This window comes from Tyto alba, unplaced genomic scaffold (assembly GCF_018691265.1).
Source record: "Tyto alba isolate M040663 unplaced genomic scaffold, T.alba_DEE_v4.0 Super-Scaffold_40, whole genome shotgun sequence".
NCBI lineage: Eukaryota > Metazoa > Chordata > Aves > Strigiformes > Tytonidae > Tyto > Tyto alba.
In genome coordinates, this window is record NW_024881316.1 from 26,946,716 (window position 1) to 26,971,770 (window position 25,055).

Here is a 25,055-nt window from a genome sequence, read left to right on the forward strand (position 1 = left end):
TAGATAAGGGATGTTGCATGACATCTTTCAAGAGTGATTGGCATTTTTTTCTGTTTTAAGTTACCATAGGTGGATGACCCATATCACTTCTTTATGCAAAATTCATGTCTTGATCTTTCATTGAGAATATAATAGATGTGGCTTCATTTCCTTTGTTTCTGTAAAAGAATTTAAAATTATGTCTGATGCCCTCTAGCAGAATGATCTTGTCAGTGTGTCTAAAGGCTGTTGTTTCTTTTTGCATAAACAATTAAAGATTAATCGGAGAAGATGAAAATGGAAGTGAAGACAAATATATTTTTCCAGTCTAGTAGTTTGGTACTCACATGGTAACAAGTGAATGCTGATTCATGGGTTATTTCAGAATTTTATTTTCTTACTGTTTAATATGTTAATTTCCTTGAAGAAGTGTTCCTTCTCCCCTGTTTAATACCCTACCCATTACACTAAGGATATTAGCCAGCATTTGGTCTCTTTGTGACTAACTGATTTTCTAATCCCTTTACATGAAACAGAAGTCATAGAAGATGCATGTTTAAATCCCCAGAGACAAAGAAAATTGAAGTTAGGTGTCATACATTCTGGCTACATGTGTTAATTACTGTATAAAAAAAGCAGCATCGATATCAGCTACTGTAGATATTTTTAAAGAAAAAAAAACATGACATTTCCTATACTGTCAAGCAAAATATTAGGGCCTTGAAGGGGAGAGATGCTTTTAGCTGCATAAACTTTTCCTGCTGGCAAGACAACATTGTGGCTCATGTCTGCTCTTCTGAGTATCTAGTCCCTCATTATATGTAGGGAGCTCATGCAATTCTGGATTGTAGTGTGCAGGAATAATTAGAAAAATACTCAGCTGGAGTCCTTGCGGTGTAAGGTCTTTTGTATATCTGGGCATTGATATAAATGAACGAGATTTCAGGTGTTAGAACACTGGATGTCCAAAAGCTCTAATTTCTGGAGAGAAAGGAATCTTTCCATGAATGGTGTAAACATTTATCTGAAAAAAAGTCACCTAAATCTGCAGGCCAATAAATTCAAAAAAATCTGCAGGCCAAGAAAATTTCACTGTCTTTAGACTTTTCCAAATCGAGAAGCACATAAATTTGATGATGTCTATGAAGGCCTCATAATTTTGTATTTACATAAGAAATGTAAATACAACATTTTTAGATTGTTTATTTGTAAATATGAAACATATATTTTTCCCTGAATATGTTTAAATGGATTATTTTCTGATACATCTTTCTGGTCTGTCTTTACACTATGTTTTCAAATTTATTCTTTACATATATACTTGTTAAACTATACTGGTTTATCTAAAATTGTAAACCTCATACACTACCAAAAATGAATATTTCAATGTCTTATGAACCCTAAAAATCTATTTAAAGTTTATAGAAAAAATACATTTTTTTTAAAAACCTATCACAATTTTGATAAAATATAGGTGTTGATTTACAATTACATGTTAAGTTATTATTATTTTAACTGTTATAATAGGTTTTTAACAAACTCTGAATGAGGTCTGAATGTTGTTTAGGTCAAAATCTATATTTAACAGAGTATATTTTATCTTTAGACTGAACAATGAGATATAAATATCATATCTACATTAAAAAAAAATATTAGTATGTTATTGTTACTGTGAGGTTTTATAAGATGCTTTGAGGTCATTTTTAAGTATTTTGAATATTTGTTTGAACAGTTTATCATTATTTTCTATCTGTTTGGATGTTTTCCTGTATGTGCTAAATTTATATTGCATATTTGGAATAATTTTATTAGTCTTTATTCAGAACTCAAACTGAGACCATGGGCTGGAACATACAACTCTTCCTACACTTCATTGTTTTCTTTACTGGGGAGCAATGACAAAAATATCTGCTCCTGAAAATGTCTCTAAGTTCTTACCACAGATGGCTGTGAAAAATATTCGCCTGCTCTACCCAGAAAAGAATTAAATTGTCTGTTTGGCCCTGACTGATGTCAATAAATGTTGGTTTGTTTTTTTTTTTTTTATTTTCCCTGGTGGAGAAAAAAATGTTTGAATGCTCATGATTTATTACCAGATTCTTTTATCTCAGCAGCTTATTGTCCACCTTTTCTAACACTTATTTATAAAGCTGAATAGGGAAGTAAAATCAATGTTACACTTATTTGAAATGTTACCACAATAACTATATTTCAACAAAACCTCCAATTCTTATGGAATCCATTATAGCTTAGTCTGATGGGATCCTGGACCAAGGGATAAATTGGAGGTAAAGAGAATTATGTAAAAGTACATAAGTGCATTTAAGAAACATACCCGGAGAAATGCAGATGATGATAACAATTTTTGTAGGGTTTCTAGGAGTTGCTCCTACAGATGAAATCTGACAGAACTATACTTTTCTTAGATAGTCTGTTAGAGTTTTCATAGAGTCTAAATATTACTGAAAACAATCCATATATTTTTGAAATTGATAATTCACTTTTTTTTTTTTTAATGTGTCTGTTTTCTTTAGCTGAATGTGGTGCAACTGTCGCTGGAAATGAAGGAACATTGCTGTCTCCAAATTTTCCATCTAATTATGACAACAACCATGAATGTATCTATAAAATTGAAACAGAAGCTGGAAAAGGTATCCATCTGAGAGCCAGGAGCTTTCAGCTGCATGAGGGAGACATTGTTAAGGTAAAAATAAAATAATTTCACTTTTTGCCATGCTAAACATTCACATTGGATGAACAACTCTTCTCTAAACACCAATTATTTTTATTTTTAAATTTCTCACACAAAATGAATAAATTCTAAGTGCATAGAATCACTTTCCTTATACTATATTCAAATATTTATACTAGATTCAAAGGAACTATAGGTGACATTAAGAGTTCAATTACATTTATAGAAGTATTAGGCTGTTCACAATGGGTTAAAATCTAAAAAGAAAATCTAAAATGTCTAAAAATCTAAAAAGAAAATCTAAAAAGAAAATCTAAAATCTAAAATACTAGTGTCTACATTATTTTCTGTTTGCAGCAATATTGAAAAATGTAGCATGGTGATTACTTAACAAAGGGCATATTTTAATTTTGGTACATTTTTGATACATTTTAATTTTGTTATTTTATTTGTCTTGTGCAAAACTGTTTATTGGGTTTTGTTTTGGTTTGGTTTGTATTTTTTTTTTAAATAGGTTTTCTCATTTGAATGGAAAGAAGCTAGTTAACATATAGCGTTGTAATATTGACTGTAACTGTATTTACAAAAGATAGTTTTCATTCTTTTATGTTGTAGGTAGCCTTTGAAAGACGTCTTAAATATATACAGATTTTGAACATGTAATGTACTTTTCTACAGCATGGCTATAATCTGTCTTTTCTTAATAATGGCTGCTGCAATCATGTATGTACTAAAAATCATTACATTCATCTCAAGTATTGAGCATACATGAAATTACTCTTTCAGATTTATGTCTCTAAATTTTCAGAATTGATAATTTGAATCACCAAGTATTCAGAATTCAGTTAGCAACTTGTTTTCTAGGGATCTCACAGCAACACATTTAACATTTTAGAAATGACTGTCTATGTGTCTAACTTGATTTTGCTATTTTTATTTGCACTAAACTCTTCCCACAAGCAGTTTAAAGATAACATTGTTATGGTTCAAATTTTGGTGGCCATAATTTTATCCATCTTGTCATCTCAAGAGACTCCTTATGCAAATCATAGAATCATAGAATGGGTTGGGTTGGAAGGGACCTTAAAGATCATCCAGTTCCAACCCCCCATAGACAGGGACACATTTCACTAGATAAATGTTGCAATTCAATCTGAAGTTATACATTTCCTGTAAAGTACAAAGCATTAAGAGATATAATGAAGGTGGGGAGGAAAAAAAACAAAACAAAACAAAACAAAAAAACACAAAACCCCTTCTCTTTAAGTATTCTTTATTAATATAAACATTCATATTTTTGTTATTATACCTGTATCTTTTAGAAAGTTACAGTGAAAAGAACAGCATTTTCTCCAGCTTTACTCATAAAATCATTAACAATAAATGCTTCCATGCTTGTGTGGCTACCGTGTAACATTAGGAAACCCTAACAAAAATTCAAGAATCTCAATTATCTTTCAGAACATTTCATGAGTAATGTCAAACATTCTTAGAGATATTCCCTGAAGATATAAGAATGATTTGCCTGAGAGAAAGCTGTTCTGAGCTATCTGTTAGATACTTTCTTCTTTCATAGTTCTGTTAGCAAAACACTCCTGAAGACCAAAGGAAGCAAAGGCAAAATTGTGGTGATGTCTGTACTTCAAGGCCTGTTCTCTGGTTCTGACACAACTGGCACAGAACAACTTCCATTTATACAAATAATCTCTCTTTCCCGATAGCCTCTCTATAACCTGCATTTAGAAAAACAAAGTCTGTTTCGTCTTCCCTCCTATGCAAGGATGTCCTGGTACGTATTTTCACTAGAAACAGCTCTTGATCTAGCCCCCAAACTTACCTAGGCATTGTCTGGAAGAATACCAAAAGAAGCAGGCCAAAATCTTGATTGAAAATGTGCCGGAGGTTGAGGAGTGCACAGGGGAATGTTAATGTTTGGGATTGTGTCCTAGCTTTGTTTATATTAGTGGCTAAAGTATCTCTAGTATTTGGGTTTTATAAACTTGTTCATACAGCTTCTGATTTTTTTAGTTAATCTATAGGAGATACTCTTCTAGACTGAAAGAAGTGTTCTTTCCAGTCTTGCTATGCATCCTGAGATGATACTAACTGCCTTCTTACCACTAAAAAGATACTTTGAGATGATATAAACTCTGCGAGATGAAAGCAGCAAACATTCCAACAAACTGGCATAGGAAGTCAGCATGAAGAATTCTTGTTTTCCAAAACAATGCCTGTTATTTTGGAAACATAATAGTTACCTTGCTGAGTTGAACCAAGTGGTCCATCTAGCTCTATATGCTTTATTTTATTATAGTGATAGGTGGTTTTGTTTAGGTAAAATATGCAAGCTTGACCACTGTCTGTGCTCCATTGCCCTTAAGCTCCCCTAACTTGCACAGCTTTTGGGTTAAGTTAGACAATATTTTGCTTTCTCTTCCATTTGCTACCCACATGTTTTCTTTGAATTTTGGTAGTTCTTTAAATTAGTTGGTATTACTATAAACCTCTTCTATGACAGAAAATCTTGTAAGTTCACTACATACTGTGTAAAGTAGTAGTTTCTTTCATCTCTGAAATCAACATGGCTAGTTCATTAATGAAATATCAATTTTCACTTAATACTCCTTTGCTCTTTGCATTCATGTTCTTTATTGCCTTCATGAATTGGTAAACTTCAATCATATCACTGCTCAGCCTTCTCCTGTCCAAACTTAGCCTCTGTTTCTAAGGCAGATGTTCTTCAATCATTGTCTGTGTCTGCACTTTCCACAGCTCCACTCTGCCCTTCTGTACATGCACAGACCAGAATTATACATAAGACTCAAGAAATGGATACTACAAAGCAGTACTACATATAGAAGCAAAATAGTGTCCTCTATTTTGTTTTTAAACTTCTTCAGTCCTCTACAGGCTCATATTTCAGGGCTAAACCATCTTTAAGACTAAGTGTCAATTTGGTTTATACACATGTGGGGTGTTGTCTTCTCCTTCATACTAGGTCATACATTTGTCTTCAATAATTTATCGGAGGTCACTATTTCATTCCTTTTCCATTTTTTTTTTTTTTTCAAATAAATTAGTCTTTTTAATATGTTAAGAAAAATGGAAATATCTTATGGACTACAACACCTAAATTTTCATCGAGAAATATGTTATATAATAATATTTTATTTTATTTTACTTCCCTAAAATAATTCAAAAATAGAATAGAATTAGAATTAGAATTAGAATTAGAATTAGAATAGAATAGAATAGAATAGAATAGAATAGAATAGAATAGAATAGAATAGAATAGAATAGAATAGAATAGAATAGAATAGAATAGAATAGAATAGAATAGAATAGAATAATAGTTCAGTTGGAATGGACCTACAATGATTATCTAATCCAACTGCCTGACAGCTTCAGGGCTGACCAAAAGTTTTACCATGGTATTAGGGGCATTGTCCAAATACTTCTCAAACACTGACAGGCTTGAGGCATCAACCACCTCTCTAGGAAACCTCTTCCACTGTCTGATCATCCTCTCAGTAAAGAAATACTTCCTAATGTCCAGCCTAAACCTCCCCTGGCACATCTCTGAACCGTTCCTGTGTGTCCTGTTACCAGATACTAGGGAAAAGAGATCAGCACCTCCCTCTCAACTTCCCCGCCTCAGGAAGCTGTGGAGAGCAGTGTGCCTTAACTGAGGTTGCATGCTTCAGCTTTAGCCTAGTTTAAGAAAATACATGATATCTAATCTCTTGTTCATCTTAACATTCTTGTCCTGATTTGCATGGGAAAAAGATTGGAATATGTGAGACAGAAATAAATTTTCATGTACTCTGACCAGTTCTACAATCTGAGAAATTGGGAAATTAAGACGCTCTCCAAAGTCTTACCTTTCCCACAGCTTTGCCATGTCTTTGGACTTCTGAAATTTGTTTTCTCTTGTATCTGTACCCTAAACATGAACAGAATATGTTATAAACACCAGCCTTTTATCTTGTGTCTGCATAGAACAAAGTCACAAGACAGTCTTGCAGGCAGCTTGCAAGGGATGTACTAAGGCTTAAGAATACTTATAAACCTTGTGCTGAAATATAGGCCATTTTCTCACCTGAATATTTAGTCTGTTTTTAAAGAAAATATGTACATATGTAATGTTTCATTGGGTGCAGGTGCCTGGGGGCTGTCAGCGGGGCTGTCGGGCCTCTGTGAGGGAAGGCCGGGGCTGCCCCGCGCCGGACACAGCTGGTTCCAGCCGGCTCCGACCCACCCACCGCAGGGCACGGCTCGGCCCCACAGACACCCTGGTGGTGCCTCGGGGGGAAGCCTGTTTAAGAAATGGAAAAAAATGCTGTGCATCCATGTGTGAGAAAGAGGAGTGAGTAAAAGAAGTGTGAGAATCCTCATAATGCCCAGATCAACCCACCATGAATGTCTTATGAAGTATATAATATCACTATTTTTTTGAAGTAGGATTGCTAAGAATTCTATTAGGATGTAATGAAAAGATTTGGGAATATATATAGGAAGATGCATAAAAATGTCAGCCAGCTATACAGGAATTCTCTCTCAAACCATCAAAACAATATTTTGAAAACATTTCCATTTCGTATGATTTTATGCCATAAAGATCTCTACAATTAAGGAAAATTTAAAAGTTTAGTTGTAAGAAATTTTTTTTTACTGTCAGAATGAGAAAATGGAGTTTAAGAAAATCTAGCCAGCATTTCCTTCACCTTTAGAAGTGTCTGTTTTTACATTCCCACAGCAAGTGCAGATATATTAGCACTGTTACTAGAGCATTTTGCATCATGAGTAATTGTAGCACTGTCCTCTTCTCTTGCCTGCATATTTTAATACCAGCAGAAGAACAAGCATTTCCCTTTTAGTTCCTCACAAATGTTGAGGTGACATAGGGTATCCCTCAATGTTCTGGCAACATTTATCCTAGTGCTCCAAATAATGGTGTAATCATTCCCTGCTACCCTCTGAGGCCAGGTTCTGAAGGTTGACTACCTCCATAACATTAAACTCTCTAATCTTACAAAGCAAGGTGGCTTGCTCAAACTGTCTCTCAGAAACAGTCCTTGGCCTGTGCACCTCCTGGACTAACGTTTTCTCAGGAAAGATTTGTGAGAGTGTTAGTAGGTCTGCATTAAATGTGTGCCAAGGATGTAGTGACAATAAACACAATATAGACAATCTAGCTGTGGTGACTGGACTCCTACTCTGGCATTGTTTACATGTTTTGAAAATATAAACCACCTTCAGCTGTGTATATTCAACTAGGTTTACTGTTGGCACAAGTAGGAATATTGAGGGTAGATATTGAGGCTCTGGTGCACAGGGAATTAAAAATAATTTGCAAGGGTATTTCTGTCATCAGTAAGACTGTGTGCATGAGGAAGGGTCAAAATGAATGCTTTCAAAGAGAATACATGTAAGTTAATGACTATAAATCATGGCCAAAGATTTATATAGCTGTGGCAAAGCTTGAACTTGAAGTAGCAGGAAAGAAATCTGAACTCAAGTAAAAAAATAAAAACAGAATCACCATTGAGGCATATGACAAAACTGAGTACCTGGATTATCTATTTATTTTAAAGCTTATCCTTTCTCGCTAATACTTCAGCTTCCTGATCTCCCTGTTTTAAATGACACTTTAAATTTCATAATTCTTTAAAGTGTCTACTTATGGTGAAATGTTTATAATTCAATCACCATGAATTTGTTAGAGGTAAGAGGAAAATCAAAATGCAATTTCATGTCTTTCATCTATTAGGCCAAATTGATACTCCTTATTCCTTCATAACAGAGAAAATAGTATTTAGTAATTGTAGCATGTGAATTGTATTTCAAATAGATTCTCCTAAATGAGTTAAACATGCACACTATACAGGAGTTAATAGTTAGAATGTCTAGACTAGTATACTAAGTGTGTTCTCTGGCTCTAGAGACAGCCACATATAACAGAACACAATGGTTTCACACAAGCTGCCTATTGGAAATGGTCCTTGGCCCATGATAATTACCAAGCCATAACCAAGAATTGTCAGAGAAAATCCTTTTTCCTTCCCAGGGATGGTTAAAACAAATTATCAGTATAGATGGAGATTCAATGCTTATACTTCTTCACTGATGTGATTTCAGTTACTAGAGTAGACGTATACCTAGTTATGTCTGTAATGTTATGAAGAGCGAGACAAGTGTCACCATTTAAGAATTGAAATGACATTTTTTTGCAGGTGCTTTCACATATTTTATTTCATAAAATATTTTCATTTGTTTCTGGATTCATCTTGAGAGATACTTTTATTTAACTAGCTGATCCTCAGGTAGAAAGAGTATCTTTAGCAGTCAGTGAAGTAGAACACTGTTGGAACAGGATGTCTAAAGGACAATTGTAGTAATTAGCTACCAGGTTTTCCTTTAAAGATGAATAAAAATCACTTTTATTTTAACATAGATAATATTTTTTATTAATGGCAAATAAAAGTAGATAATTACATTCAGACTAATATATCTCAAACCAAGTAAAATATCTGTTTTTTGCATAATATGTATGATCAGAATGTTATTTAAAAATAAATCATACAGTGAACGATGGCTTTTTTTTTTTTTTTTGTACAATAGATTTCCAGCTCTAATAAATATATTCTAATCAATCTGTGAGTGATCTGTAGTTCTCATCCAGGACAATGGTGAAAGCTTAGAGGCATTTTTTTCAGATACTCTTAGCACAGCTTAAAGTCATATTTCTGCCGAGAAGTAGACGTTGAGTATGTGTTACTGCTCATATGAATCTTAAATACAATTGACTGTGTCTTCTGGTAGCTGATTCCTTGATATAAGACAATCTTTGCCTTAGTAATAAGAACAGAATGTATTGCTCTATCAATGGCTAGCATAACACATTATTTTTCAAACACTTCTTTTCAGGAAGTTCATTATTTACATCTGTGCATGTTTGTTACACTGAATTTATGCTTTTATCCTAAAAAATCTTTAAGCACATTGTTTTTAATATTTTATTTTGCTAATGGCAGCACTCGAGATGAATGAGATACTTACAAGACAGTCACCTATATTGATGGCATGTTGGTATTTTCTCCACTGAGAAAATAGCTCTGTTTTTAACTGTTGGTCATCATACATAAATGTAGTTGCCATGGTCTGCCCTCTCAAAAGATGCATTTCCAAATTTCATTAGTAGATATATTTGGACATTCAAATAGAAAGAGGTACCTGTGACTCAAATGTAGCAATTTACACTGTTAAATGGGTTACTGCCTGCTTCTAGATGGGATCAATATAAATCTTCACTGTACCATGAAGCCTGAGAATGGAGACATGAAGATACAGATTTACTGTAATTGTAGCTTTTACACTAGTGATCTACAATCACTCTAGGACATATGAGATATGGCTAAATTATCTTTTACTTCATATTAGAAATCAACTGTTCAGATTCATTACTTGCTTTTGTATAATCATTGACATGATGTATGGTTTATGTTTTGGAATTATGAAACACACTCCATATTTGTCTATTTTTCTGTAAGAAAGTACAAGCGATTAATTTATAGAAGAAATTAGCTTTTTAAAATGTATCTTGAGACAAAAAAAAACCCACAGAGGACTATTTTAGCACTTTATGGCTCAGGGTTTTGCAATAAGCAAAATAATTTTTCATCCCCTAGACAATATTAACTCCTTGTGCTTGTCCTGCATTGATGAAAAATCAAAAGGACATTCTTACTGATTCTAGGATTTGAAAAATCACAAAGGTTAATATTGTTGATTTTGTTCTGCACTGGAATTTTGCAATAAAGTAACATGGTAAATAAAAACATCTCTACACATAGTTTTCAAATAGACTCACAAATCTTTGTGAAGACCTATCTTTCTTTGTTAAAACCTATAGTAAAACAAAAAATACTGCAGGCTCAGAGTCTGAAATAAAAGGAGACAGATTGACTTTAATACCTCATTTCTGCTGGTGATATCTCCAGAAAGGAGAGAAAAATATGGAATGAGGTTTACCTCTTACAGCCTTACTTAAACGGTGATTTTAGAAGTTATACTTCTGTTAGTCTTTGTGAATAACCATGAAAAATAATCTGAGTTTATGAAACCTCAGAAGATACTCATGTATAAATATTAATTTCATTCAAGATGATCTCACAAAACTGAAAAGGAAAAAAGACTATAAAACACATTAAGAGTGACAATATTTTATATTTAACTGAACTTTAATCAAGTTGTATGTACCTCACAAAATAGAAATATTAACTTTTTGGAGAAACTAATGGCAATACTAGTTGACTTTGGAAGCACTGTATAAAGAAAAACTAACATTTTTCAAGGGTTTATATTTAATGTCCAGTTTCATGTTATTATTTTGTTTCGACAAGGTGTATGATGGAAAAGACAGTTCTTCACGCTCTCTGGGATCCTTCACCAAAAATGACATGATGGGAGTTATACTTAATAGCACCTCTAACCATTTGTGGATAGAGTTTAATACCAATGGATCTGATACTGACCAAGGATTTCAGCTCACTTACACAAGTAAGTAGCTCACAAATATGGTTTGATTGACTGTTCTGTAGAAAAAATGTGTATTTCTCAACAGCAGTGATTTCTCATGGAATTGTGATGATAATTTCCTAGAATGCACTATGGTTAGCAGACTGAATTTTAATTTCCTACATGGCTGGATAGGTGTTAGTAATTTAAGAACATTACTAAAAGCAAAATTGCAACCTTTTAAATTTATAAAGCACTGTTATTTTGAAGACTTAGCAGTGAGGTTTGAAAAAGAGTGAATTGAGACATATAGGGGTTGAATATATTAGTGTTATACTGTAGCAGTAAACATAGACAGTTGCCAGATTTTAAAAAGGGAACATTGAACATTGAATCCCTGCAGTAAAGTTTAAAAAAAATAGTCTAAATCAGAATAAAAAGTATATAGTGTGTCTGGGTGCACACTCTTGATGTATCGTTACTGCTTGTCAGGACCAGGGTGGAGTGTTCTGGAAGATTTACATGAACAAGTTTTGATGAACAATGCATCTATCCCACAGTTTACATGTAATTAATTTAAGTAATTTAGCTGGCAAAACAATGAGTCGGGGAGGGGGGGCAGTGGGAGGGGTCTTTAGCATTGGGGATAACTAATTGTTTCCAATACACATAAACAGATATTTTGTCCAAGTTTCAAGGAATCTTCAAATACCCTTTATCTTCAATATGTTGTCTTTTACATCAGTTTCCATGAGCTCCTGTTCAATCCTGCAGAGCAGAACACCACATCATACTGTGGCACAGAAATGGAATCAGGTCTTTATAGTACATTTGCTGGTTTCCCTTTGGATTGGAGACAGCTGTGGACTAAGCAGAAATAATTCACTTTCCCTTCTGTCTTTCTGCTCTGACTGGTATATCTGAATTCTAATCATCCTACTTTTAGTATTTTTTCTTATAGAGCAATAAAGGAACAGAAGGTTTCACTGGCTAGATGAAATGTATCAAAATTATTATTTTTTTTAATCTAGGTAGTATATATTCTTTCATTTTATGTCTCAGAATCCAGAAAGCACCACCTATAAAGACTGTAGAATATTTTATTTGAAAAATAGAACAAAACATTTGTTTTAAAAATAATCTTATTTTAAGGGCTCTGATTTCAAGGGACTTGAATCAGTTTCTTTTAAATCCTGCTGCAGTGATGAGTTCCACCTACCATTTAGAAATAACATTTTATTTAAAGATATAATTTTGCTTAGTTTTTGCATCCAATAACTTGATTTTGTTACACTTCAGTTCACAATCCTAATAAGATTTGCTCTCTTGTACCAGATTTTTCTGTGTAAGTTAACATTTGATAATTCGTGTCTTAAGGCCTTTTTTTTCTGGTTGTTTGGTTATGAATCCCTGTTTTCTATTCTTCCAAGGTTTTTTACATTTTCTGGAGTGTATAGATGGAATTTGACAGTCTTCTAACAGTAATCTTAACAATACTGTGTACAGAGACAAAACTCACTTTCCTATGTCTTCATAACATTTTCCTTTTTTTTTTTTTTGTTGCCATATTTTTCATTTAGTATATCATGTGATCAATTTGCAGTAGTTCATGTTGAAATGTTTATCTGTAATGAGTTTTCCTTCTGCCTGCTCTCACATGAGACAGTCCCCATTTGTAAATACGGCATAATTCCTTAGTTTTTGCATGTATTTTCAGAAAGCCAGAATCATGACAACACATTTTGAGACAGTGACCATCTAATCAGGTTATTTCCATCAACTGTAACAAGAAAACATAATCTATGTTACTTCCAAACAGTTCAGTGTGGGACTCTTCACCACTTATAAATTGATAAAAGCAGCATCTGCATTCTTTTGGAAAGCTTTGAAAATTTGCTGCAGTGTTGATTCCCATTCTTTTTCTGAAAAAGTCCAATGCGAGCAATATTTTGAAGTTTAGATATACCAGAAATTTGTAGTCATTATTTGATGGGATTGGACTTGGTGCAGTTCCAATGTCGTTACTAAACAAATGTATCCATTTTGTATTTAGTAAATACTTCTAACACAAAATGATAATTATCTGTTTGGATTAATGAGGGTGTCATTTACAGCTGGAATTATCTTCCTTGAAAGATTACCCTGCAGTTTATTTATTCACTTTTCAGATTGAAATACAATGCCAGATACTTTAAAATTACTAAAACAAAAAAGTTAAAAGTCTGTTAAAATATGGTCTCGCTGTAGAAAATTTGAAATATATATGCTAGAGTGAATTAAATTGAATAATATATATCATAAGACTTTTACAAAGATCTAAGAGAATCGATGTTTTAATAAACCTAGTGGTAAATCAGTTTTGGTTATTCCCTATCTGGTTGCTGAGTTCTTGCTGCCCGCAAGGGATGTATCAGCTGCTCTTAATTGTTCGTCTTTGTAGTACTTTTCATTAATGCTATTGAAATTAAGATTAGTGCAGCTTTGAAATTTAGAACCATTGCAATGTGTTATTGAAACCACTATCTTAAAAGGTTACTATTTCAGTTCTGTGCAACTACCTTTCCATCTTTTTTTAACATTGTGAATTCTGTGGATGGTGTTAAATTTACAAATACAATAGAAAAAAAAGCTAATGATCCATGAGAACAGAAATGTAGATAAAGAAACTTTTATTTCTGTTTTCAGAATCTCATTACTAACATAATAGAACAGAATTCTATAAACTCAGAATCTGAGTGGTTTGTATGAATTGCAGAAATCAGAATATAAACGGATATTAAAAGGAAATCTATAAATGATTCAAGTTCTAATGAAATCTGCTATCCAGGAAATTGCTTCAGGGTAAGAACAATATGGAATGGAAGCTAGAAACTACAGCAGTTTTATTCTTCGATCTATAACTACAAGATGGTTTCAAGGGAATGGATTTAACACAATGGGTATAGATAACTTTTACTGGAAAGGACCTTGAAAAAATCTGTTTTCTTTCCCAACTTAACTGTTTTGAGAAACAAAGAAATAAAATTATAGTGGTTGTATTTTAGGAAATTGATTCAGAAAAATGGAGAAATAATATTTTGTTAATAATTTAGCTTGAGTCTGGTGGGGTAAGTAGATAAGAAAGAGTCAATGAAACTGTAATTTGAGCAACAGCTGAATCTGAGTCTACCAGAAGAGAAAAAAACAAGAGGAACAAAGGAAAAAAATTGTCTACTTCCTGTAAAACAAGTTTATATAAAGCCATTTCCTTAAAACTAGGGTGAATATATGTTAGACTGAATAAGAGAGTGTCTGTTTTCACATATATTACCTCTACACTGATGTCAGAGGGAATGACTGTGAACACTCATATCTCAGTGCTGAGAATATGCCAATATAAGCTTGATGGGACTAAATTTTTTACCTGAGGATGATTTCAGGTTTTAATAGATTATACTACCTTAAATGTCTTTTTTATACCAATGACAGAGGAAATAAGAGGGTTTTCCAATATGAGAAGTTAGTGAATTATTTTAGTTTTAAGAATTAAGTCAATGTTGTACAAATTTTCCTTTATGTTTCTTCTTAATCCTCTCAAACAGAGCTTTCAAAAATAACACAGTTTTTATTTACCCCTCTTCCCAATACATTTTTTTCAACCACCATGGGAAATATTTTTAAAATCCAAGGAATGAAAAAGGACTTTTAAGATGCCTCTTCTTCCCTAAGAGTAGAGGACATCAATAGAGATCTGTATTTAAAAGTATAAGTTTACACATGTTGTAACCACAACTGACTCATGTGACAGTTACTTTTTTTGGTTGAGAAAAGTTACTTCTTCTTTCATAATTTCTGTTTTATAATTTAGAGGATTTTTTTCCCCCGTCCAATTAGAACTTTTCTCCCTGAGACACTTCTAGTTTTTGTGAGGAAGATGTAGCCATAGGCATTCCCATAGCTGTTCCTACCGTTCCTGTTCACTGATCAGTTAGAAGATTTGGCCATTCCGGTATAAAGATGCCAGTGCATGTGCTGTCATGTCAGTAGTATTTAATGTTAAACTGATATTCAAATTAAAATGAAATCTTATTGATGTCACACAGTGACAGGCAGTAAAAGCAAAACACAGCTGTCTGGTAAAAGTAACAGACTGCAACTTTAAATAAGGAGCAATGCAGTACTGCGTCTGAATAACAAACAGGCAGTTTATTTTCCCTGTAGTGTCTACCCACTCCTCTATCACAGTCCTGACACAAGAGGAATTTTAACAGTAGCTGTTTTCACTCATCATGTGGAGAACTGAATTTACTCTTATTTGTGTCACAGGTTCTTCCTTGCTACTGTTTAATCCTCATTCCTTGAACATAGTCTCAATTTTTTTAGCCATTGGAAAATCAAAAACAGTCCTTCTACACTTTATCATACATGTCATATACAAGTATTTCATGACCCTCTGAGTACAAAATAGTGCTGACTACTCCGTGATCTGTATGGTTGTACAGACCAGAGAGTACTCAGCATTATACTGTACTTTCACAGTGACCACTCTTTAATCCCGTGAAGATAACTTGTACAGTAATTTTACTTATGTCTTATTTTGTACACGTAGATGTCAATGCAAAAATTACTTTCACAGTTTCTGTTTGCCAGTAGCTGTGTCATTGGTTATCATTTAAACACATTGCTGCTTTACGTACATATCCAAAATTCATAGAAAGAAGGTAAAACACTTAAACTAATCTTCATATCTCAAAACAAACGCTGCAACATAGAAGGCAGTGTCTGTGTTTCCTGATCAAATACTTGTCCATCTCTGTTTTCTGTGTAAAAGTTCCCACACAACTGAGAAAAAAGACTTCCCTCACAGTACTGTCTAGAACTCTCACAATTAATTTCTTTTCATGGTACCTGAAGATGGGTGTTTACATTCATGATACCACCCACCCATGTCTTCAGAAAGTATCCCAAGATTGGGATGTGTAAGGAACTTTACCACTATGTAGAACTATTCTTTGGACTCTCCTCAGATCTGAAGGCTTTTATCAAGTTCTGTGCATTGTTGGTTGCCTGTCTGAGATAGTGTGAAGTTGCTCTCTGTCTTTACCCAGACAACTACTTTTTAGGAGTGGCTTATCTAGCTCTCTATGGAAATATCATGGTTCCTCAGTCTTGTGCAGGATGTAATAGAAGAAAGCTTCACTTATCTGCAGAGTAAGCCTGGGAGTCCACTGTAATGAGTTAGTGGAAGTGTCCATCTCCTCCAGGATACTGACAGATACTATCTGTAGGATCATACCTGGCTGCACTGGGCCACTCAGCAGTATATTCTGCTTCACAACAGACTCCTGTGGGCTTCAGAAACATGCAGAACTAGTTACAGACTTCATAAATTCTGGAAACCATTTAGAGATTTGTAGTATACTCTGTAGCTAGATTCTAACTTTCTGAAGGCTTTTCACTCACCTGTTCCTGATTCAGTGCTGTAGGTAACAAATTAAGATCTGTGATAGTTGCTCAACATTTGTCTTTTATTTCTACCCTTTATTTCTCTATAATGTGAAAATAGATATTTTCCTTCATTTCTGTGCTAAGATGGAAATGAGGGCTGAAAAAATTATTACCAAGGATTTGTCTTTTTGAGAATTAATGTTATATAGACTCAGATCTTAACTCAATGTTAACTTCAGCCAATTTTGAATCCATGACCATTTCTTTTACTGAGAGCAGAATTCTGTGTGGATATAATTTCTGCCAGGAGAGTGGGCAAGATTCACACCCTTCAGCTGTACTCAACTCCATAAAACTTGCAACAAATTCTATCTAGTGTTATTAAAACAGATTTAGGATTGTGCATGGATTTTTTTTTTTTTTCCTTAAATGTAGGTTTGACTTTTTTATTCGCATTTATCATCTTCTATATTTAGCATGCAGAGTTAGCAGTTTTACAGTATTCTTTTCATTGGTTTCAAGATATACTTTTCAGTTTAAGAAAATAAATTTTGAAATACATTTCACAGACATGATGCAGTAGTTTGGCATTCATACTATTTTGTTATTGCTAAAGACTTAGTACTAATTTTCAATTTAAGTTCTGTGTTATAAACATTCTGTACCCCTATATCTTTCAAGGGATAGTGAAAATTAGTGCATGGAAGGTGAAAATGAATTAGTACAATCTAAATTTATATAAATGGTTTAAACTTGGAAGTTAATTTAAGAGAAACCTGAACTGAAATTTAATTTAGTTCATTTCCTATTCTACAGTAATTGAGAATGTTAAAAGAATGTAATTGGAAACAATGTCTGAAACTGCAAACTCAGTCAATTATCCTAGCACACAAACAGTCTCAAATTCAGAAATATAGTGGCTTTGCCTCAGGCTGTATAGTGTCATCTGAGCTGAAAAATCTAGTAATGAAAAGAATCTCTTGCAGTTTCCTTTCAGTAACTAATTGGTGTATAAGATCTGTTCCAAAGAGAATCTTCACACACTGCAGTAAAAATGTAACACAAAATTAAATGAAAATAAACAAAAGGCAAAAATAATTAAATGAGTATGTCTTAACCTATACATATAAACATTCACAGGTCATTTTAAGAGCAGTATAATTATGTGACTAACCTCAAATCGACATAAAATGTACTGGATGCATAGAAGAAATTATTCTAAATGAAAGCCAAAGTTGCAAAATTAAGAAGTAAAAATTTAATAAATGCCAAAAGAATGGCCTGTTAGAAATTTTAATTCAGTTCGCTCATGTACAAGAACTATGATATCTTGTTTAACAACATGATCAGATTATGGTGTCTTCCTTCCTTTCCCCCCAAAAGAAGAAACTGTCTTCTGTCTCCGATATATTAAGTTCTTATATAATCTGGACACATTCTCAAAGTTCTGCTTCTCCTGTGGACTGAATGATATATCTGTTCAGGACAACATGATAAGGAAAGATTTACTAAAAGTCTTATTTTGTAAAATCAAGAATTTTACAAGGTTAGGATGAAATTGTATTCAGTTTTAAAGAATAGGAAAAAAAAAATCCTGAATAAGGCATTCAGGATTTTCAGTACAGAGTTCTTTACTAGATTTTTCCATTGTAGTGAATTTCAAAACATCAGTGGTTTTGCTATTGTTTTGCTTCTTCTTCCCAGAATGAAACTGAGCTTCAGTTTCATAACCTAATTCATTAAATACTTCCTCTTTATGCATCTACCTCACAGAATAAGTAATATAGCAAATTGTACAATCTAAATATAATTTTGATAAAATTAGGATTTAATTAATTGCTATTTAAAACCAAAAAGACCCAAAGATTACCTGTTTCTCTGTTTGCACATCGTATTTTTTCCTGAAACCAAAGTTCCCAGTACTTCAAAATTAAAGAAAAAAAACTTATCATATTAGTAACTGAGCAGAAAACATGAAAATATCTTTTGCAAACAGAAGATATTCAGATAATTTAAATGAAATTAAACATGATTTCATATCATCATAATCAGTATAGTGTAATCTGTATTTTGAGAGCCATACCTTAAAGTTTTGAAACATTTTGGCAAAGAAAATAAGGTATGCTATGATCTTTTTAAAAACAAAAACTATAGATTAATCCAGATTAAACCAAAACAAAACAAGTTGCCAAAACTTTGTAGGAACTTAAAATATATTGGTCTTATAATGGTCTATATAAATAAGGTTGTTTTCCACTTTTTATTAAAAGAGTTTTTTAATCATTTATGAAACTGTTGAATTTATTTTTGATAAACAGAGCAGACACCAAATATATTTTCTTTTTCTTTTCCTAAATCAGAAACAATGAAAACCATTTTATTTGGTGAACATAAGCATTTTATTAAGCCATCACATGCTTTGGAGATGAAAATTCTGGCATGGTAATGTCTGTGTCACAATTTGGTGTTTTGCCTATCTCAGGGAAATCTTCCCAAATTTGTGAAGATTTAAATCTCTAGATAGATAGATTTCATATGAACAAGTCCAACCCTATGAATGAGCACTCTAAAATATTTTTTCTTTAATGAACACTCTCAGAAGTCCTGGATTAGGATAGAGATGAACAGTTTTTCCAACTGTAGTGAGTTTGGCTGGGATGGAGTTAATTTTCTTCAACTAATGCTTAGCGCTTGCACAGTGTCAGGGCCTTTTTTGTTACTCGCGCTGCCACCCCAGCAGGTAGGCTCAGGGTGGACACGAGGATGTGAGGTGACACAGCTGGGACAGCTGACCTGAATTGACCAGTGAAATATTCTGTACCATGTGATATCATACCTGTGTTCTCAGGGCCTACTGTCTCATGAGTAGCTTGAGAAAGTGAGGATAGTACTGTTTGATTGCAACACCAATGAAATAAAAACCAGAGTTGGAGAGGGAAGAAGAGAGAAGAAAGGGAATAGCTCAACAAGTCTCATGTTTCTATGTCTGCATCTTGGAATAATGGAAGATGCAGTGCCAAACCAAGGAGACTTGAGCAGAAGCACAGCAGGCAAGAAGAGTGCCACAGGGTATCAGCAAAGATGATGTTTGAGACAAAAAGACTAGGACACATATGTAAGAGAGGAGGAGAGCAAGGTAAGCATTCCAAGACATATGAGAAGCATATGGAGTGGAGAACTGAGACTGCATTGGTAAGAAGAAGGTTGCAAGAATTAAATCGGGAAGAGGAGAAATCACAACAAACAGAGCAGTAGTGGCATGCTGTGATCATAGTACAGGCTGAATAGTCCATGATTATTAAACTGTGTTTTCCAAAAACACTTGGAGTTAAGTCCAGACTTCTGATTGAATTAAAATATGTGTATTGTAAAACCACATACACAGGATGAAAATTATTTTTTAGAAAAAGCTCTCTGAACATTTTAAAATAAAATAATTTTATTTAATTTCCAAAAATTACATAATTTGTCATCCTTAAATTACTGCATTATCCCTCTGTGCATGGTATTAGAAGAAGAGAGATGTTAAATATTTTTAATTTTCAATTAAGGAAATATGAGATTTGATATGAGGTATTAGACCATGTGAAAAAGGTAATTTGTTAAAAGTTATTTTGATTTGGTTCTGATAGTTACCAGTTATAATCTGATGAAGGACTCATGGCTTTTCTGTGTATAGGTCAGAGATTCTCATCTGATCTAAAGCCACTAGGTTTTCCTGCGGTAATTCATATCTGCTACCAAGAATAGAGCTGCTTTTTATAATCTCCTGTCATAAAGTTTAAAATGCAGTTATGCTTTGAAGGTGAGAAAGAGAGAGGCTATCAGAGATCACCAACGATTTCCATACGCATGTGTTGTTTTCCATTTGTATTGAAATTGTATATTTTTTTTTAATGTTAGATATTCCAAGTCATTTGTGTATATCCCTGAAATCAACGTTTGATCTTAGCTTGCTTCTGACTGATTTTTTTCCTTTCTGAAAATTGTTGAAATGCCCTCTTCTAAAATAACTCACGTAAAATATATTACATGACCATTTTTATAATTTTGGAATTGAATAGAGTTTATGAAAACATTAACAGTTTGGATGCAGGAATATGACTGGTTTATCTCTTCATTATATGAGAGAATTGTTCATTTTTCAACAGATTAAACTTATTGATTTAGAATCTAGTAATTTTTTATAACTGAAGATTAGCAGTAAAGAGGGAACAGATCTTTCAGTCATCAGAACTATGTTTCTAATTATTTAAAATTGTAAGAAAGTTATTTAACAATAAAAGATTATTCCTTCAAAAGTTCATTCATATTATTAAAATGACCCTGCCAACACTGTGTGTATATGATATATGAGCAGAATTAGGAATGCATGTAGAGAGCAGACTACTCATAAAATAGTTAAAGAAGATGAATCCTATAAACTTATTTATTCCACTTCTGTAAACTTCTTAGGTGTGGAAAGTTGCTTAAAACAGAAAGATGAAAAGCAGACAAGATTTATGTGTTTCTCATTATCTAAGTTGTTCAACACTGTGTATCTAGAACTTGATTTTCAGATGTGTTGGGCATCAATACCACTAGCCAGAATAACAGGTGCTGTGTGCACATTACTCCCCTGTCAACACATCAAAGGATAAGCACAGCTGCAGATAACAGGGGTCTTTAAATTTCAGTTCTGTCTGGGCTATGCTGGTTTTTATAAACTTGTACAAATGTTTTTCCATGTTTCAATCCATCCTTTACATTCATGGTGACTTAAGTATTCTAGAAAAGACTGTGAGGAAATGAATGTATTTGTAATCACTGAAGCATTTGGGACGTGTTAAGCCAAAGTACCTTGCACTAAATAACACAAGAAAAAAAATGTATGTGTTTATGTTATTTCTTTTCACTTTCTTCCCCCCTGCCCCAAAAGGTCAGACCAGTGCTATTCTCACACGCAACTACTCACAAGTATACTAACAAGTACAGACTGTTTCAGTCATTTCACCACAGATTATAAAGGAGGCTTAGATATAGAGCGTTCCTGAAGATATCTAATTTTAGACATTTGAAGTTAGATTTCTTAAACTCACATAGAATCTCTCCTTTAATCCCTGCTTCTCCTATACAGAGTATATATTATAATTAATTATTCATTTGGTTGATGATTGCAAAGCTTACTTGTATGCTTTCTATATATATATACAGTAATCACCTTGATACAGGCACATGTATTTGCATATCTACATCTTGCAAGTATTGTTATTTATTAAAAATATTTTCTTTTGATAAAATAATCGCATACAAAAACTGTCTTCTAATACCTGTTTATATGTTTTTACATCTACCTATTTACCTGTTATTAACTTGGGTTTTAAATTTATATTTTTTTCTTTTGTATATGCAAATGTTCTAGCTGAAAAAAGGGACAACAGATATTTTTAATAAGACATATGGACACAAAGAATCTGGTTTGAAATTGGTGGGGAAAGGCCTTAAAACTTTTTGTAATATACCTTTTACCAAATAAAATTAAAGAAAATAGTTCATTTCTTTTTCATTTTATGCTCAAAAGACCTGTTACTGACAGCATGTATTAACATCACTGTTTTACATGTTTTACATGTTTACATAGATTTTCTTACATGTTGCTTATGTCAAGAAAAAATGCTGAAACTCCTATTAGAAAGTATCCATTGAATGACTGCATTATCAGTATAGTCAAACATGAATTGCCAATAGAGCACAAAGCTTTTGAGAAATTGAAAGTGTACCTCAATTTCCCAAAGGATACAAAACAGCAGGTATCATTACTTATTGTGAATTCATTCTGCTGTACAAGTATGTAGAAATATATCTGTGTATTTGTAAAACATGACTCCTTTGGTCTCTTTCAGATAAGCTGCATTAGAATGTAAAATATATTCAACCATCAAGACACAAAAATATTTCAGTATTTACATATTTAAAAAAAAACTTTACAGATCCAAAAGAAACAGGTCTGGAGATAACTTTCTTCCAGTGTATACAGCCCATATTAATTTGTCATCCTAGGCTGTTTGAAAGTTCATGCATGCTCCTGATACTTCACTGTAGCTACATTATCCAGATACTTATTTCCTTTCTATAGACTTTTTATCATTCTAATTAGGTAGAGATTGTGTAATTGGCACGTTTTCCAGTACATAATATAGACTTTTTTTTTCTCTTCAACTGTAGGTTTCAATAGCACATAAATGGTTCCAAGACAGAATGAAAATGTCAGAAAATCTAATTTTAAATTACATTGATTTAATTAAATAGATTATGTTATGGAAGTTTAAAATGCAACAACTGCAGAATGAGTATTTGTTGACAGCTACATGCATTTAGAAATCCATTATAGACTCTGAACATTAACTCAAGTACCATTTCATAGTTTTAAATACTCTTTGGTAGTTCAAAAATGATTCTGTGTAAAACATATAGATTATGTTTATGAGTTTAAATTACTTGAGATTTAGATAACATTAACAGAGTTCTTGATGTTTCCAATGTTTTCACATTACCTTTGTTTTGTAATATTAAAACATCTGCTAATATTTCCATGTATGTAATAAAATAAGATTTATGCATGCACTTGCCCCCTTTTTTTTTTTTTGTAGTCATCCCAAAATATTTTACCATATCACTTTCAGAAGCTGAAGATAGATTATACATAATTTATGAGCTCTGTCTTCCATGGCAAGTAGAAATGGAAAGACATTACTTTTCCACTGAGCAGGGCCCACCTAGTCTATATGAATGGTATAGTAAGTAATATAAGAGATTCTTAAGCACTATTTAGAGTCCCATGACGTGTGCTTTTAATCCTTTAATGTTTAATATATGAGCTGCAAAAACTTTTTTACATTCAGAATAATTAACCCTTCATGGCTTTTCTTGTGAAGATTTTATCAGGATTAGTGGTATTGCTGTTTTAATAGTAGTTGCCCATCTGTAACAAACAGTAATTTTAATAAGAAATTATGAGTATAAATTCACTCATCTTACCTGAGATCATTGATAATGTTGAACTACACCTATATGCTATATATTATGTTTTCAGGACCTGTTCTTCTTTAGTTTACACATCTAAAGTTTTGCAGATATCCCAGCTGTCATTTCTTTAAGAATGTCTTTACAGTTTCATCTGGTACGTTTTCTATTTAGAGTTCATACTATAAAATGCCAGTCCACAGAAGTGACAACACAAGTTCATACTTTTTTGAATTTACAAGAAGAAATTCCTCCACATTTTTTTTTTTTTTTCCTACAGCTTGGTGACTTCAGTATTCCTCTACTTGGTGATTATAGTGTTCTGTAATCATATCTAAGGCCAAGGTTCCATGATCATTAAAAATTAATCCGTGCAGCATCAAAACACCCAGCAGTACAAAGCTGATCTGAATCTGGCACAAATACTGGATTGAATTCTTGTAAAATTAACCGGACCATACTGAAGGAAATTCATGAACAATTTGTTCTTTCACGCCAGTTTTATATATGGTTTCGTGTAAGGTCAGAATGGCATTGACAAACAATAATTTACCCAACCTAAAGCTTGTAAATAAAGTTAACCTGCCAGAAACTGTTAAACAGATTTGCACCATGGGACCACAGAATTAACGGCCATGATGTCACATTTATTTTACTGTCATTTCAATTATTTAATCTGTTTTAAAATTGTTCTGTTCCATCTCCAAGAGTAAAGTTTCAATTGCCAAAGTATGTTTTGTGCCAAAGCATGAACAAGCTTTACTAAGCCAGAAAGAAAAAAATGAAGGAATAAAGCCCTGTAGCCTAATTTCTTGAGTGCTCATAGGGGACCTATATTCTGGTCCCTAATAACGGTGTGATTGTATATTTTACTAAGACAGACATAATGTAACATAACTCAGCATTCCTTTGTGTAGGAAGTAAAATTTGGATGAGTACTATAGCTTGCAATTCAGAGTGTCTTTGTTGCTTTTGTGCACTTTCTAGACCAGAAACTCACAACTAACCTTTTTTTTTCACTCATACTCTTCATAGAAGTCTTAGTGTTGAGCTCAAAGTTAGAGTTTCCAAGTAGGGACCAAATATTTAAAGGTTGGTAATGTATATCATTTAGGTGATTATTTTTTTGTGTGTCTGGCTTCAGGAGAATGATTATTTCAAAATAGCTTACCACTTCTCCCAGAAATAAGAGTAGGAAATTATTTATTTTACATTACTTATTTTTCATATAGCCATTGTAGTTTTACATGCATTGTAAACAACATATATATATATATATAAGTAAATAGTACTCTTCCTTTCAAAATAGGTGAATACAATATTTGCAGATATGTCAGAACTTCATCAGCTTCTGTTAAAAGTACACTGTACTATATAGAATCCCTTAGAATTTCCCTTGCAGACACAAAATTAACATTCACTACTTCTACATTCATAT

General features: G+C 33.0%; 1 protein-coding gene across 2 annotated transcripts in view; it reads left to right on the top strand.

The window, feature by feature from the left end:
* CSMD1 (CUB and Sushi multiple domains 1) overlaps nt 1–25,055 on the top strand; it is a 1,179,538-nt gene that overhangs the window by 924,716 nt on the left and 229,767 nt on the right. For both annotated transcript variants that reach the window (XM_042802880.1, XM_042802881.1), the window contains exons 22-23: nt 2,514–2,683; nt 11,074–11,230. In XM_042802880.1, the coding sequence (XP_042658814.1) occupies nt 2,514–2,683; nt 11,074–11,230 (327 nt within the window). The remainder of the gene's footprint in view (nt 1–2,513; nt 2,684–11,073; nt 11,231–25,055) is intronic.